We start from the raw sequence: 17797 nt of genomic DNA, 5'->3' as shown, positions 1-17797 counted from the left end.
TTTGGAAGCGGCATAAGCTCCCATGTCTGGTTCTGGTGAAGAGACTACATCTCTTCATTTATCGCCTTTGTCCATTCAACTTGTTCATTGGACTGTACGACTTCTCTGTAAGTGGTTGGGATCTCACCCCCTTCAGCTGGTAATGCATATGTCACATAGTCTGCATAACGTATCGGTACACGTTTCTCTCGTCTCGGTTTGTTGGTTGCTATTGACTCAGGTTGACTTGGAGGTACTGTGATTGGATTATCAACCTCATCTTGTCCATGCTTTCCCAACTTTTTTGAAGTAATAAACTCCACACTCTGCGAATCATCTGATGTTTCGCCATCACTGCTGCCTTCACTGGAATCTTTATGCTTATGTGACTTAAGCATCTCAGATTCTTCGTTGAATGTAACATCTCTACTGATGATTACCTTTTTAGACTCTACACACCAGAGTCTATACCATTTTACACCGATACTAAAGCCCAAGAATTTTGCTTTCTTGGCTCTAGGATCAAGCTTAATTTCTTTAGCATGATAGTAAGCAGGACATCCGAAAATGTGTAAAAAGTCATAATCAGTAGCATGTTTACCTTTCCACATTTCAATGGGTGTCTTCCCATTATTGGCAGCTGTTGGTAGTCGGTTGATGAGGTGGCAGGCATAGGTCACAGCTTCAGCCCAAAATTGTTTACTGAATCCAGCATTCAGCAACATACATTGCACTTTCTCTAATAAAGTACGATTCATTCGTTCTGCCACACCGTTCTGCTGCGGTGTACCTCGTACCGTGAAGTGTCTGACAATTCCCTCTCTCCGGCATACTTCCATGAAGGGGTCTGAAGTGTACTCACCTCCATTATCAGATCTGAGCCGCTTGATCTTCCTGCCGGTCTGAGTCTCAACCATTTTCTTCCAATCAAGGAAGATTTTCAGCACTTCATCTTTATTCTTCATCGTATACACCCACACACGATGAGAATAATCATCAACAAAAGTTACAAACCAATGTTTACCTCCCAAAGATGCATTTTGGGTAAGTCCCCAAACATCGGAATGCACATAGTCAAGAATTCCCTGTGTATTGTGTACTACGGTTCCAAACTTGATCCGCCTCTGCTTTCCCAATACACAGTGCTCACAGAAAGACAGTTTACCTATCTTGGCACCTTTGAGTAAGCATTGCTTCATTAGTGTTTGCAAAGCTTTTTCTCCTGTGTGTCCCATACGCATATGCCAAAGACTGGTGGTGTCGGCATCAGTCTCATCTAGCTTCTCACAGCCTGTGGAAACTCTTCCATCAACAGTACTTCCTTGCAAGAAGTACAAGTTTCCTCGCCTCAAATCCTTCATTGCCACCCGAACTCCCATTAATACTTTGAGAGTTCCGTCTTCAATGGCGATTCTGAATCCCTTTGAATCCAGAGATTCCAGTGAGATGAGATTCTTCCGCAAGTCTGGAACGTACCGAACTTCTGTCAGAGTCTTGACGCTGCAATCGTGCAGCTTTAACCGAATGCTACCTATTCCTTGAGTCTTACAGGCACTATCATTGCCCATAAGTACTGCTCCACCATCAATTTTTGTGAAGTCAGTAAACTAGTCCCGATTGGGACACATATGATAGGTACATCCGGAATCCATAATCCATTCATCGGAATGACAAATAGATGATGAACTTGCCAAGGCAAAATCTGACTCGTCATCTCTGTTCACGACATTGGCTGTGTTGGGTTGATTATGCTGTTGTCCCTTCCGGTTGGGATAATCTTTCCTCCAGTGTCCTTTGTTGTGACAAAAGGAACACTCGTCTCTTGCGAGTTTTCTGCCGACTGATGAACCACGTGATGTAGCCCGGGTTTTCGAATGAAAACCTTTCCTCATTCCGGGATACCTTGACTGTGGTCTCCCCCTTGCTGTTAGCGCTTCACTTGATGTATCTTGGTGTACCTGTTTATCTTTTCTCCGGTACTCATTGCTAATTAAAGAGCTAGATACATCTTCAAAACTAATCTTTTCCTTCCCACACAATAGAGTAGTAATTAAATGCTCATATATATCAGGCAATGAATTCAACAGTAGTAAAACCTTATCTTCATCTTCGATTTTAACATCCAAGTTTAACAAATCATCAAGAATTTGATTATAATTATTCAGATGTTCAGACATTGAAATACCTTCACGAAATTGGAATCTGAAGAGTTTCTTCTTCAAGTGCAAACAGCTCTCAATGCTCTTCTTCATGAACTTATTCTCTAATTTCTGCCAAAGTACCCTAGCATCTGTCTCTCTCATGACAAAATACTTTTGTTCTTTGGTAAGCCATAATCGGATTGTACTACAAGCTTGAGTATTAAGCTTCTTCCAACCCTGATCAGTCATATCATCTGGCTTTCCTCCCAACGCAATATCCAACTCTTGTTGGATCAACACGTCCATGACTTCACATTGCCACATGCCAAAGTTGCTTGTTCCATCAAACTTTTCAACTTCAAACTTGGCATTTGACACAGTGGACCGACGTCCCGAGCTACTGGCATGTTCAGAGCTCCTGTCTCTTCCAGATCCTTCCATTTGAATTTTAAAAAATTTAGACTCAAAATTTCAAAATTCTAACCATACGGATGAGTCCGGAATGATCCAAATAGTAGGAAAGCACTATTTGATTGTTGAAATCGGACTCCGAATGGCTTAGATCAAGCCGAAATTGGATCTGAAAAACGGATGGTTGTGATCTGTCTGGCGCGTGGGATACAAGCGCTGCACAGTGCAAGTGGGCGGCGAGTAGACGCGTGTAATACACGCGCTACAGCACGCGTGAGGGTGGAGAGCGCGTGAGGCGCGTGTCCGTCACGCGCTGGACCTCTGTGGGGCGCGTGTCCGTCACGCATCTTAACCTCTGGAGCGCGTGAGGGCGCGTGTGGCTCAGTCGTCTTCCTCCTCCGACGCGCGTGGGGGCGCGTGAATGACAGCAGTGCACGCGCGGACCTTCTAGGGGCGCGTGTGGGCTCCTCCGACCTCCGTTTTCGATTCCGTTTGCAGCAACGGATTCGTCTCGACACGAGGAACACTTTGGAGTTGTCAAAAATTGATTTTGAGCAACTTGAATTTTTCGGGCAGCTTGAACTAGAGCTCTGATACCAATTGTTGTGCCTCCGGCCTGTCCGAAAATCACACAAAACAATTTTAAAGTGGTTCAGCAAATTGCTTACGTCCACTGAAGCCTCTTTTATAGAATTTATACGAGATTTACAAAACACTCTAAAAATTCTATTTCTTTCTCTCACGTTCCTCTTTCTCTCTTCACCCACTACTTTCTATCACTAGCAGAGCTCTCCTTTTATAGGAGAGCAATGAGGGAACACACACCCACTCCCCTTGACCAGAAGAGCCTCTGGAGGTGAGTGGGTGGGTGGATGGTTGGTGAGGATGGGGTGGGTGGCTGCAAACCCAAACCCATTTCATACTTGGGGGGTTTATTCAACAGTACCATATGCAGATATGTTATTGTCTGTTTTCATGCGGAAGAGAGTGATTTACAATTTCACATGGCTTTACTTCTGCTTTTCACTAGCTCCTCTAAAAGGTGACCAGAAAATGATTGTTGGCTTTGCTATTATCCTCAAAGTTTTAACGTAACCCTATTAAAAACTTTTTTTTATGATCTATATTAAACTTGATACTGCAGAGTTCATTTCTTATTGTTTCTGGGAATTTCCTCTGTATGTTAAAGAGCATTGGGGTAGTTTATTGTTTAATTATAAGTTGTAGAACCTTTTTTTTTTTTTTTCCCTCTTTTTGTCTTTTTTCTTTTTATGACAGAAAATACTTCAATCATAATGAAGAGTATGCATACAAATAGACCCAATTACATAACAACAAGTAACAAGATTCTAAAAAGAAAAAAATCTGGACATTGGTACCACCACTGGACAATATCATCTATAATTCTAGGATGTCTTGCAAGCGAGCTGCCTCATTTCCTTGTCTTCCAATGTTTGACATATCTGTATTAGTATCACCACCATTTGTAACGTCCCAAGTTACCTGCAATTTCCTATCTGGATTGCAGATAATTCGAACACTCCAGCCATGCACTCCTATCCGAATTATTCGCGATCCAAGTATTAATTGTAGGGAAGCCACATATCATTTTCAAAGACTTTGAACTATCCAACAACTTCACTTGAGACTAAAAATCACACGATGAACTATGAAGACAACTGAAAATCATTTTTGAAGTGTCAATGAATGACACTCTTCCTACTTAAAAGAGTCATTAAAACGTAACTCTTCTTTTTTTTTCCTCCGTGTAAGCATTTAGTAGCATTTGTCAAAACAATGCATCTCTTTTGAGTAGGAAATTATTGCATAAATGCGGAATAGTTAAAAAAATAGTGGGAAATTATGCAACTTTAAAGATGTAACTCTGAAATAAATCAAATGGCCGCGCACCTATATACTTTAAAGATGTAACCTGTGTGACTACGAGTGCGTACGATATGATATCATGCAAAATAAAACCTTTTCCGTAAAATAATGCGATGTGAAATAATTTTAAAATTAAAATAAAATCAATATGATGAAAATTATAAAATTTGAAATTAAAAAAAAAACTAATAAAATAAATTTTGTAAATAAACTATATTTCTCCATTTATGTGCGATATATGTGTTACAAATTTACATAAATAAAGTGGCCGTCCGAACAGAAAATCCTCAAAATCGTAGTTTTTTTTTAAAACTTATATCGTGGAATCCATCAATTGTTTATTCAAAATTTCAAAGTGGTCAAGAGAATGATCGTGTTGTGCCAAAAAGCGTACTACAAATTAAGTGGTTGTAGGACTGCCTTTAAAACGGCGCCGCATCAACAGATTCAACATTCAATTGAAATTCGCCAAAGCGCCAAAACCGTTACGAGAAATTGAGAAAAGGTTAAAAACCACTCATAACCAAGAACGTCATCCCCTCCCTGCCCCTCACTCTCTTCGATTCTCATTCCCCCTTTCAAAATTTTAAACTCCCAAGCCGAGCGAGTTTCTTGCCTTGCTTGGTTCTAGAAAATGGAGATCGCATCGGTTCCGTTCGGTTCTTGCACCAAAGAGCACCAGAAGATCTACCAGGAATGGTTCAACCTTGCCGATTCAGGTACCTTTATTCTCTCTTGTCTTTTATTATCAATCTCATCCATCGTACTAATCACCGAAGTGTTTTCCACTATTATTTCCTCCAGATGGAGATGCCCGTATTACCGGAAACGATGCCACTAAGTTCTTCGCGTTGTCGAAGCTATCTCGGCCGGAACTCAAGCAGGTCTCCCACTTTTCACCGTCTTTTTTGAGTTTTGGATTTTACTTATCTATATCTATATAGGTTTGTAAATTTATTTTACTGGACTTTAGGAGTTTCGATTGCCATTTACCGTTCGTGTATCCAAACTTCCAGTTCCATTATAGGAAGTGACGGATTAATCCGTACACCCGTTGTGGTGGAGTTAATTTTATGTTCGCCGTGATTCAGTTGAGTGGATTTATCTTCTATTATAAGAAGTTTCCTTGTTAAGATGAGATTGGTTCTCCCTACATGGCTAAACCGACATCACATTGTAATTTCTATGGAGTTTCCAACTAAATAAGGAAAAGCATTTAGAGTCTTTTTTTTTCTTCTCTTGTTTCGGTCCTCGTAGTTTGTATTTTGGGAGACTTGTTTTGCTTGTGTTTGTTATTCTATTTTTAATTTCTTCTATTACGCCCATGATGAGTGATTTCTGGAAGATATATAAAGTACTCAAGTGTTCTAACTGTCCCTATGCATTTTTATGGGTTTATGTTGACTTTCCTATTTTGTCACTCTGAGTGGAAATCATTGTTAAAAACTCACATATTTTTTTTCCTTATTTGTTTTCAAAGGTTTGGGCAATTGCAGATTCAAAACGACAAGGGTTTTTAGGTTTTACAGAGTTCATCACTGCAATGCAGGTTGAATATTGTACATTTTCTTGCAGATTTTATCGAACCTTAACTGATATCTAATTTTAAGTACAGCTGGTTTCCCTGGCACAAGCAGGACATGAATTAACCCCAGATATCATTAAAACTGCAGGCAAGTTGAATAATATTTTTCATGCTGGCTTTGCTATTTTTCACACAATGGCAATTGGAAAATTGCTTTGGAGAATCTCGACTAGATTTTTTCCCCATTGAGATTAATTATTGATTTCTAAATTGGGTTTATACCTCGCATTTATGTTAGTTAATGGACGAGTTGTGCATATGGACCTGATGAACCGTGCATTGTAAACCTCACATCTTCATATATCTTGAATTAAACTTAAATAAGCACGGTGCCAAGTTGTTGGACCTTAAACTGTCGGAATCATTAAACTTCTAAGCATTTTTTTAAAGCATCAACTTACTTATAAATGTTCGAAACTAATTTACATACTAAGCTTGTACACCACAGCTCTTGTACACCACAGCCTTACATAGACCAAAACTTTAAAGATATTTTAAGAAAATACTGAAGCATTTGGAAAACATCTCTCTCCAGATCATTTAATTGTAGCTTTAAGAATATTCATATCATATGTCATTCACATGTTGCTGCCTTTGCATCAACGACTTATGCCTTAAGCTTGATCCCTAGGCTGTTTTTTAGGAGCCCTGCTTGAATATTATGCTTCAAAGGCTATATAATCATTTTTTTTTATCTTGTATCCTAGTTCTTCAAGTGAGGTTGACACATTTTCTTCAATGATTACAGAACACATCGAGAACATTAAACCTCCCTTGCTGGAAGGGTTGGATGGTTTAGTAGCTGTAAGCAGTCTTCCTTTCTTCCTTGGTACTTTATGGTTGAAACTATTAATGCCATTAATCCTTTTTCTTGTTCCTCTTTTCTCAGAAAACCAAGGCTTTGACGATAAATGGCCACTCTGAAGTAAATGGTGCATAGATCTCCCAACCTATCGATGTTATGAGCACTTTTTTTTTTTAATTCTTCTCTTATTATGTGAGTTTACTGCTGCGATGCAGGAAGTGTTCAACCTCATCCACCACCATCATCTCAATGGTTTGGTTCAAAATCAGCAAAGAAAGTAAGATTTGTCTTCGAGAGGCTTTATGATTTTTTTGCTGAACATTTTATTCTGTCATCAATATTTTTCAGAAGTCAGATTATTGGTACTTTCTTATGTTTTTTTTTAATACTTTTGGTACAAGTCCCTGTTTAGAATTATCAAGCTCAATTTCTCAATTCATGACTTTTTTATCAATTGGTTTACTTTTCCTAGTGTTCTCTACAAACCATATGAATGCTCAAGAGGCCTATGAAGATTCTCAGTTTCTCTCTATATATATACACGCACGCATGCACAATGATATTTTTAGAACAACTCCTCAATTTAAGTATGAAATTAGTATAACAGATTTGTGAACTTATTTGGGCACAGTGCATGGATGAGATCTGAACAGAAAATGATCAAATATATTCTCAAGGCACTTGAGTATTGGTGACGATATTTGTTTTCTGTGCATGTAATACTTTGCCCTGCAGCATTGATGAGTTCACCACTTGGTGGCTAATTCATTTTTATTGTCTTTAGGCCAATCAATTTGTAGGAAGTTGATTATCCATACTTCTGATGGTTAAGTTTCTTGTATTCACAATTTTTTTAACTTATTTTTTAAGAAACTTGGTTTTTGTTTTTGTTTTTCTTTTGGCAATATATTCTTCGACTATACAAAGTATACTTGTTTATTATGGCAATGCCTTCCACTTTCCTTTTTAGCTAATGTGTTCCCTCACTCATCCTCTCTTTCTCAGCTTCCTCCCAGTGCAGTTACATCTATTGTTGATGGTTTGAAGAGACTGTACATTGAAAAGCTAAAGCCCTTGGAAGTTACATATCGTTTTAATGATTTTGTATCGCCCTTTATGGTGAGCAGGCTCAAATTTTTTTTAACTTATATAACAATAAATTTATCTATTTTATCGGTTCAGTATAATCATCTTTTAAACTAGAGGTTTTGGTTTTAGAAATGGAGGTATTCTTCTTTTCCTAGCTGCCTGTTGACTCTGAGGATTTATTTTTTGTTTGTACTTTTGCAGACTAACAGTGATTTTGATGCTAAACCCATGGTCATGCTTTTGGGTCAGTATTCAACAGGAAAGACAACATTTATAAAACATTTGCTTAAATGCGACTATCCAGGTTGGTTAAGTTCATTTATTGCATTGTGTTGATTCACATCTGTTGATATGATTGGATCACAATGTTAAATGTCCCTAACTTTTACACTCTCTCTTTGAACAGGAGCTCACATCGGTCCAGAGCCTACAACTGATAGATTTGTTGTTGTCATGGTATGATAAGTCATATACATTTTCCCTTGCTAGTTATTAAGGCTTGTTAAGTTCATGTGGGATATAGGAGTGTTCAAAAATGATTTGGTCATGATAGAAATTTCCATTTTAGCTTTCATGTAAGTAGCAAGGTGTTTCTATGCATATTTTTTTTTTTTACTTACATAGCTTTTGTGATTTTTCCATCTACATTATCACACGAGACTGTGTAATAAATGAGTTTAACCTTATTGTTAAAGACCCAACCATTGATCTAAAAGCCCTAGGACTGTTGAATATTAATTTGGTTAAACCTTTAACCCTCAGCACCATAACTTTTCACTATGCTTCTGAATTCGACGTTCACGGTGGCCCACTCTATCGACACTGACCCGGTGGTAGCCCTCTCCCTTTTGGTGGCTTTACTTATCTATCAGTATTTAATGACTTAACACTGTGCCCATACATAGTATCAAGGCATTTTATAGGTTGCCCCCTCTGTGACTTGAACTCGTGGCATAGTCTCTGCTCTGATACCAATTGTAAATACCCAACAATTCATTCAAAAGCTCTAGGATTGTTGAATACTAATTTGGTTAAATTTTTAACCCTTAGTATAATAACACTTGTGTCCAGATTTTGAAAGTGGTTGGGATTCTTTTGTGCAAATATGCTTTATGCACTATAAAAGGTAATTGATATTGATAGCAAATATCTCATTGTGCCCTTGAATTCAGTCTGGACCTGATGAAAGAAGTATCCCGGGGAACACCATAGCTGTTCATGCAGAGATGCCATTTAGTGGTTTGACAACTTTTGGTGGAGCATTCTTATCAAAATTTGAGTGTTCTCAAATGCCTCATCCTGTGAGTAATAAATTACAATTCTTTACATAACTGCTATCTAAGCCTTATGTATTTAAACATATATATTGCCAGTATTATCTTCACCACTTGAACAAGCTAATCTTTCTCCCTTGTGCTTCTAGCTTTTAGACCAAATTACGTTTGTGGATACCCCTGGGGTCCTATCTGGAGAAAAGCAACGAACACAAAGGAGTTATGATTTCACTGGTGTCATATCATGGTTTGCAGCAAAATGTGATCTGATTCTTCTTCTGTTTGATCCCCATAAACTTGATATCAGTGATGAATTCAAGCGTGTAATTTCATCTCTACGTGGTCATGATGACAAGATACGTGTTGTTCTAAATAAAGCAGACCAAGTTGACACCCAACAAGTGAGATATATTGCTAGCCTTTTAATTTCTCATTTCTGTGTTCATATATTTACTTTTAGTGGGTATCTTTTTATGAATGTATCTGACCTACTTATCTGTTAATGTCATAATTTTTAGCTGATGAGAGTTTATGGAGCATTGATGTGGTCACTCGGGAAAGTTTTGAATACTCCAGAAGTTGTGCGTGTTTATATTGGGTAGGTCATTTCTTTCTTCTAGGCATTTTCAATTGAGTATCATGTTTTTAAACAAACAGACAAATCATTTTCTAAGAGTTCAATAGGTTATTTGGACATACCTATGTAAATTAATTATTTCATGCAGTTGAAAATGAGATTTAATGATTTTTATCTTGTTGATCCTATCAAATCTACTAGACATGATTTTTTTTCATTGGTCTATGTTCATTGTTGAAAGGTTTTGAGCTTAAGGAATTCTCCACACAACAATTGGTGAGGAGTTCTTTTGTATATATAGACCTATTTTACATAGCATCAGTATCCTATTACAATTGTCTAACTCTGTACTCATCACAAGTCTTATCCTGATCTTATCTTCCTGTCTTCATCCTTTATCTGTTTGAGTTTTGGTTCCATCTGAGTTCTCATACAACTCAATCTCTTTTATAATTGTAGAAAAATTCACTTTCATGGTCAAGCATGTTATTACAAGAAATTGAATAATTTGTATCCATAGTTTCATTGTACTTGTCGATTAAATACAAACTTAAATGAAAATGTCATATTCCATCGAAATGTTAATGGTGCCATCAATGTACCGATGCTAAAGGAAAACTTGGTTTTGTTCGTCAAGTTTTATCATGGTGTCATACTTTTAGACTTTCCATTTTAGATCATGTCTTACATCCTGAATTAATGTCATTCTTCCTTTCTTTTGCAGCTCATTCAATGACAAGCCTGTTAATGAAGCGGCTGTGGGTCCAATAGGCCGGGATCTTTTTGAGAAAGAACAAGATGATCTCCTTGCAGATTTAATTGATATCCCAAAGAAGGCTTGTGATCGTCGAGTATGCTCACCGTATTCCCTTTTGCTTTAATAATTGGTCGTGCACACTGCACATATGTGCATGTATGAATCTATATATCTATATATTTTCCGATTGACATGGTACTTGGGCTTCACCGATTTACTTGGATTCAATAAAATTTTATTTTATCTGTTGAAAAATATATGCATATATGTATATTTTCAGATTTACATGCTAGCTAACTAGTCTGGTCGTCCATGTTGCAGATAAATGAATTTGTGAAAAGAGCAAGAGCTGCTAAGATTCACGCCTATATAATTAGTCACCTTAAAAAGGAGATGCCTGCCATGATGGGCAAAGCAAAGACCCAACAACGACTTATTGAGAATCTGCAAGATGAATTTGGAAAGGTTTGTCTCTCTTGTCTCTCTGTCTCTCTTTCTACTGTGCATGCAACTTTATTTTGATTCTGCAAAACAGATCCAGAGGGAGTTCCATCTTCCCGCGGGTGACTTCCCAAATGTCGAGCACTTCAGAGAGATCTTGAATGGTTACAACATCGACAAATTCGAGAAATTGAAGCCTAAAATGATTCAAGCAGTAGATGATATGCTTGGATATGAAATCCCAGAGCTGTTGAAGAATTTCAGAAATCCTTACGAATAAAAACATTGCTAATTACATGAAACTATACAAGGTCCGGGCGAGATGATAGTTTCGCAACATGCTTATGCACAAGCTTTTGGAAATCAGGGGTGCTATTTTTAATGCTTCGATATGTGTTTTTAATTAGTACTTTTTGATAAACTTGATTGGGGACATGCAGCATTAATCAGCATTATTTTATCATAATTTAGCACCTTTGGTCTCATAAATTTTGTATATGTGCACTAGATTACTAGCAAAGGCAGCGGCAGCATAAAAAATCCGTTAAAAGTTACTAGGTAATTTATTGGAAAAATTATATTTCAAGAGTAAAAAAATCAGATCATCCTTGAACCCCGACAAGCCTTTCGATTTCTTCATCTCGTATTCTAATATAATATATTTTATTAATTTATCGCTTTACGTTGAAGTTTTTTACAGAAAAAAGAAAAGAATGATACTTTATATCTATTGGGCATCTGTTCTGGGTATTTGTACGAAGGGATAGAGAGCAGGCAGGCACTGGGTGTCGCGGGTGTGTCCGGACCTCGAAGTACCTTAAAAAAATAAAGAGATCTGTAACTCATGGCTGAGCAATCGGGTACACTCGGCCTGGAATCCGGATTTCAAATTCGGGCTGGAGTTCGGTCCGGATATATCCAGGTTATGACCTAAGCTGGAATTCGGATTGATCCGAATTTTTACAATCCGAAAATCCGGGTTCCGGCCTTTACCCATTTTTTTTTTTTTTTTTAAGCCTATATTATTAAACTTTTTTTAAAAAAAATATATTGTGGCACTCTTTTTATTTTTCAGATCTTTGTACATAATGCTCATTTAAAATTCACTTCAACATAAATAGAGCATAATATAAGCAGGCTTAAATGATCAGCAACTACTTGGGTGGCTCTATATATTGAAAAAAAGAAAAATTGATGGAACCGCAAAAACAGTGAACAATACAGTTTCTTTCTTAAGCATTATACATAATACAAACGAGTAACTTCTAAATGTAAGGATCACGGGCACGAATTTCATGTCCAAAAGGAAATTGAGAGACAAAAAAGAAGGAAGAAGAAAGAGATCCTAGGGAATTTGACTTGTATAGTCTGAGGGGGCCCTGCAAACAGATAAATAACAGTGAACTTGATCAAAAAATGAAAAGCACCAGAGTACAATGCTTCCCAAATTCAAGGTAGTCATGCAGAAAATTGAATTAGATCACACAGTTTCACATTCCATGGATCAATTATTTTATCAAAAACCATAATAACACCTGCATATTATATAAACAAGTACTTAACAAAGCTAAAGAGCACTCAATGAGTAGAAATTTAGAAGTAATTTCTAACACTAAAAATACTGCATACTGTCATCCATTTACAAAAAGGTGAAAGGGGCAAATTTAGAAGCAATTTCTAAATACTGTATGGTATTTACTGCATACTATCATCCATTTACAAAAAGGTGAAAGGGGCTTCATGGGTACCTAACCATAAACCAAGAGCATATCGCCATGTTTGAAATCAAAGTGTGCACACTATTATGTACATGAGAGAGAGAGAGAGAGGATTCAACAACCACGCACCAATAGATATATGCCGAAATTGCATGCTTTTCCAAGCAGAACACATTATTTATTTTGAATTTCTAGAAATTATAGCATTGGGACAAATTCAGATCATTTGGTGGAATGGAATAATTCTAATAAGGAATTAATTATATGCTTTTTTTGGTCCTCAGCTCAAAGTGCCATAGAAGCTGCATGAACACTGATTCTATAAAAAAAACCTGCAAATACATGATTAAATATATAAACAACAACACAGAGAAGAATAGCTATATCGAGCATAAGTGAATAAAGTAAAATGATTAGTGGCAACAAGCATTACCAAATGGTTGCACAAGTTGTTGAGATATGGGGGCCCCTAGAACCAGCAAACAAGCACAAAATATGCAGAACCTACATGATAAAACCAAATCAATAAACTCTTTGGAACTCAACCAAGGACAAGCACAAATCAATACTTTCAAATCAATACTTCAAAAGTAAATGATAGAGATTTTATTTTTTCAAATTTAACACATTTAATATTGAAATCGATGGTAGGTGTTTGAATCTTTTGATTGAATTGGCCACCACAGAGTAGGACTTGAAGTGCTTCCTCTGGGTTTAAGGTGATTAGTTGAAGGGACTGGTTTATTTTATCTTCTGTATTTATTTTCTTGCTGCAGATTAAATTTTTCCCTGGAAGAAAGCTGGCGTATGAACCCAAATATTGTGAGAAGCATAGAAGTGAACATAACTTTATGACAGCGGTTGAATTCTCTATGGAAGACCCCTATGGCTTGAATGTACTGGAAAATGCATATATATATCTCGAGTTGACAATTGATCATGAAGTTCTTGAATTACAATTGTATAAAATTATGAAAGGCCTCGTGCAATCCTGATCTATATATATATATATGGGCCTTCATATGATATCATATTTCTCATACAGACTATATATACGGAGGGCACATACATACACTAACAACAACTATGGCCATTTCACCACCACTAAGCTGGCTGGTGGCTCAATGGTCCATGGATTACTCCTAACTGGTTTGGCATGTACTAAGTCTTAGGTTCGCATCCCAATAGAAATTCACCTTAAACTATTGCTATTAGTCACCTATAGATTCATTGAATTCCTTAACAGAGTTAGAGTCTAAGCTATGACTCAAATCCAAGTTGAGAGTTTCTCAGTATTTAGGCCTCTTCTGTTCAATTCTCAATTACGTGTATGGCGCTACTATGATCACGCCCAAGTAGGGAATTAGTCACATCTGATTACTCCCTAGCTCCCACGTACCCTTTCATTTAACAAGAATAAAATTTTGCCCTTGGCTGCAAATGTGTTATTTGGCACAGAAAAGTTGTAATGCACACAATGGACACAAGTAACAAGTCGATCTCAAATATTTTTTTGTCAAAAGGTCATAAATAAGTTTATTTGCTGCAGAGGGCTTGCCTCCTTTTGTATTTTTAACAAGACATCTCCTTTCCAAATTAATAGCCAATGATCAAAAAAATTTTAAACAAGCCGATCAATGGCCGTATACAATCCCAAAAGGATTTGGTTGAGGTTAGTTAAAGAATCTTCCAGTGAACTGCCTCATAATGTATGATGGAAAAATTACAAATAATCTAGGATTTTGTACAAATCACATCCAAAATCAGAAATCCTAAACAAATCACACCCAAATCAGAAACCCTAAACAAATCACACCCAAATCAGAAACCCAAAACAAATCACACCCAAAATCAGAAACCACACCAAACAAATCACATCCACTAAACAAACCACACCATAAACTAAAGAATCGAAATGGAAGAAGAGTTTATAAAAAACTAACCTGATTTGTAGTGTTTCTGAGGATGGCCAGATGAAAGCGACGACAAGATGACGGCGACGACGGGATGAGGCTAGGGTTTCGGGAAAATTCGTTGAGAGAGAGAGAGAGAGAGAGAGAGAGAGAGAGAGAGAGAGAGAGAGAGAGAGAGAGAGAGAGAGAGGGTCAGATTAGGGAGGGGGGAATCGGGGATTCGGGATGCAGGGCATATAACGCAGGCATTAGGTTTGGGTTTTAAAAAAACTCGGGTACTGGATTTAAAATCGGGTACTGGGTTTTAAATCCGGTAGTCGGACCGGGTGCCCCCGGGTTCCGGACCGGGCCAGAAAAAAATCCGGCCGGGTTGCCCAACCCTAACTGTGAATTGTATAATTATCACGTAATTATTTTAATAAATGTGAATAAAATATAGGACACACGTAAAAAAAAATTAATTTTTTAATAATAAATTTTATTTCTTTCTTTTTTAAGTGATTACATAATATTTATGTACTTTATGATTATATACAGAATTATTTATTCATGATCTCTTTTCTTATCATCTTTTAATATAGTATTAGATGATAGATTTACAAGTAAAATATAATAAATAATTTTTAATTATCTAATATTAAATCATAAAATAATAAAAAAAATTAAAATTAAAATAATGAGTAACATTAGCTCTTCCGAAAGACTAGACCTCTTCAAAAGAATAACACATTCGTTCGATTACATGTTTTCAATGGGATGGTTTTGACGGCAAGAACCATAAATTCCCAGGTTATGTATATATTTTGATTTTCTTCTCAATAATTTATGAAATAATCTACGCGGAAGCCACTGTTTGGCTGAAGCCGTTGCACGCATGACGTGTAGGCTGGGTTCACTAAAACGCACCGAACCGGTTCACACTCACAATGCTCTCATCTCGAAGCCGGGGGCCCTGGGGATCCCTAATTCTCTCTTAGCCCTAACTCTTCCCCCGACCCCTTACAGCCCTCACGAAACAGAGACAGCCCCTTACAGCCCTAAAGCCATTCCCCCCTTCATCTCCAGAATCTGCCGTAGAACCCCTCCGTTGACAGCCCTTGAATCCCTCAGGCTCGACGTAATATTTTTCTTCCCCCGACCCGTTACAGCCCTCGCGAAATGGAGTCAGCCATTTCCCCTTGAATCCTCTGAACCCATGCTCCATTCCCCACAATCTGCCTTGCCCTCCGTAGAATACACATCCCCCCACGACGCAGAACCATTGGTTGCCGTTCAAACCACAATCGGCTCTTGGGCTTCCGTTCAAACCACAATCGGCTCCTGGGCTTCCGTTCAAACCACAATCGGCTCCTGGGCTTTCGTTCAAACCACCGACGCAAAACCACTGGTTGTCGATCTTGGTCATTCCACCGATGCTTGGCCCTCAGTCCACCGACGCCTCAGTCCACCGACACCTCAGCCCATTGAAGCCCGCAGATCTGCAAGCGGGTAATTTGTATTCTAGGGTTTAGGAAAAAAATTTTGCCTCTGTTTTACTCAATGTCTTTTTCTCTCTGTATAGTGAACTGCATTTGGAAACCTAATAGACCGAAATTTGTAAGAAAAAAGTTTGATTAGTATGCTACCTAATAGAAACCCTAGATGCGAAATGAAAAATATTTACAATATTTAACATGTGTGCATAAATGTATAAAATATTTATGTCCACCCTTCGAGATTAATTTGCATTTGAAATCTCTGTTTAATAATGATGGATACTGAAATGGTGTTCTGTTTCATGATATTTCTTTTATGATACTAAAATGGTGTAGTTGTTTCATGATATTTCTTGTATGATACTGAAATGGTGTTATGTTTCATGATATTTCCATTAATGACCAAGTAAAATCATAGTTGTTGAAATTTCCATACTTTCCATCAAGAAATCGAGATGACTGAATTCTGCATATTAGCAACCATATCTACTGGTTGATGCTGAAATGGTGTTCTGTTTCATGATCTTTCCATTAATACCAAGTAAAATAGCAGGTAATTGTTTCGTGCTTGGTTTTTAGCTATTTGATTTCAAAATGGATATTAGGTATCTTGGTCACATGATGCTCCCCACCCCTCGGGATCCCATTTAATTTGAAATAGAAGCTGAGAATTTTGGTGTATGGCATGTTGACCGGTGCAAAACTGCAAGTGCACAGTATCGTAGTTTTATAGTAAAGTAATAAGAAGAGTATCGTCTTCAGGGATTGGTACCTTACTCTTGCCAAATACCAAAATTATGCTAATCTCAATTTTATCTAGAGAAATCGCTAAGGTTTTTGTAGTAGCAAATAAAACTAGATCAACTCAAGAGAAATAAGCAAAGAAAGTAAAACTGATGTTTGAAGATCAAATTCAATAGGGAAGAAAACTTCTAGGAAATCGATTTCACCATAATTCTTCACTATGCTTTTCTCATCCAGCTAATTTAACTTAAACCTCTTTTGTCTATTAGCAAATCTCTAATTCATCCAAAAGCCTCTTTCGATAGTCAATTAGAATTGATTCTAGTTTATCAATTCACACAAGAGTATGCAAATTAAATAATCAAGAACGCAATAAGACCAATGATTTAATTACTACACAGGTTCATACAAGTCTTTCGATCTCTATACTTACCTATGCTGAAATATCCAAGATCTACCCTATGATTCCCTCTTTCGATAGCAAATCACAAGATTAATAATCATCTAATCAATGGCCAGTTAATTAGAAGCATTAAACTCAGAATAAATCAGATAAACAAAGAGAGAATTGCATTAAATTAGCATGGACAAACAAGCATAGTTCGGAATTAGGTTACATCGTTTTCCTAGAAAGAAGAAAATTTAGCTCATACTAGAATTGGAATTCAACATAAACGAATTCACCATAATTATTCTGAGAAGATGGGAAGAAGAAAATAAACACTGAAAAATCCTCCTTGCAGCCTCAACTGGTCGTCAAAAGCTCAAGAGAACGATTCAACGCCTTTCTCCCGTCCGTGCTCGTGTAAGAATCCAACGTACGTGCAATAAATTGGAATTCCGTCTCCAAAACAAATGATTTGAATCCCTCTAGCTATGTTTTTCTCTCCCAAAGAGTGTTCTCCAGTCAAAAACCGCGGCTCTAGAGTGAAGAATGGCCTTTTATATGGTCCCACGGCGGAAAACCTAAAATCTGTCAAAATACGATGTTCGCTCGAGCG

General features: G+C 37.3%; 1 protein-coding gene across 2 annotated transcripts; it reads left to right on the top strand.

Annotated features, from left to right (window-relative positions):
* The first annotated feature begins 4916 nt into the window (after nt 1-4916).
* On the top strand, nt 4917-11419 carry LOC122275133 (EH domain-containing protein 1-like). 2 transcript variants are annotated; one of them, XM_043084093.1, is made up of 16 exons: nt 4918-5137; nt 5223-5302; nt 5899-5967; nt 6034-6091; nt 6752-6807; nt 6893-6935; nt 7024-7085; nt 7814-7927; nt 8099-8201; nt 8304-8353; nt 9070-9198; nt 9321-9572; nt 9690-9769; nt 10473-10599; nt 10827-10970; nt 11041-11419. In XM_043084093.1, exons 1-16 carry the CDS (start codon nt 5053-5055, stop codon nt 11224-11226), a joined length of 1638 nt encoding a protein of 545 aa, XP_042940027.1. In that variant the 5' UTR covers nt 4918-5052; the 3' UTR covers nt 11227-11419. The 2 variants fall into 2 exon arrangements, with proteins under 2 accessions (XP_042940028.1, XP_042940027.1); XM_043084094.1 differs by lacking the exon at nt 5899-5967 and having other exon boundaries at nt 4917-5137.
* Nucleotides 11420-17797: the final 6378 nt, after the last annotated feature.

This window comes from Carya illinoinensis, chromosome 9 (assembly GCF_018687715.1).
Source record: "Carya illinoinensis cultivar Pawnee chromosome 9, C.illinoinensisPawnee_v1, whole genome shotgun sequence".
Lineage (NCBI taxonomy): Eukaryota > Viridiplantae > Streptophyta > Magnoliopsida > Fagales > Juglandaceae > Carya > Carya illinoinensis.
The sequence above is the reverse complement of the archived record's forward strand: the minus strand, read 5'-3'. Positions and strand labels throughout refer to the sequence as shown.

What these genes read in the sequence shown, in the direction of transcription:
- LOC122275133 (XM_043084093.1), top strand. Translation starts at nt 5,053, where the DNA reads ATGGAGATCGCATCGGTTCCGTTCGGTTCTTGCACCAAAGAGCACCAG. An exon ending in CTCGGCCGGAACTCAAGCAG is followed by an intron (nt 5,303 to 5,898) that starts GTCTCCCACTTT and finishes TTGTTTTCAAAG; the next exon opens with GTTTGGGCAATTGCAGATTC. An exon ending in GCTTAAATGCGACTATCCAG is followed by an intron (nt 8,202 to 8,303) that starts GTTGGTTAAGTT and finishes CTCTTTGAACAG; the next exon opens with GAGCTCACATCGGTCCAGAG.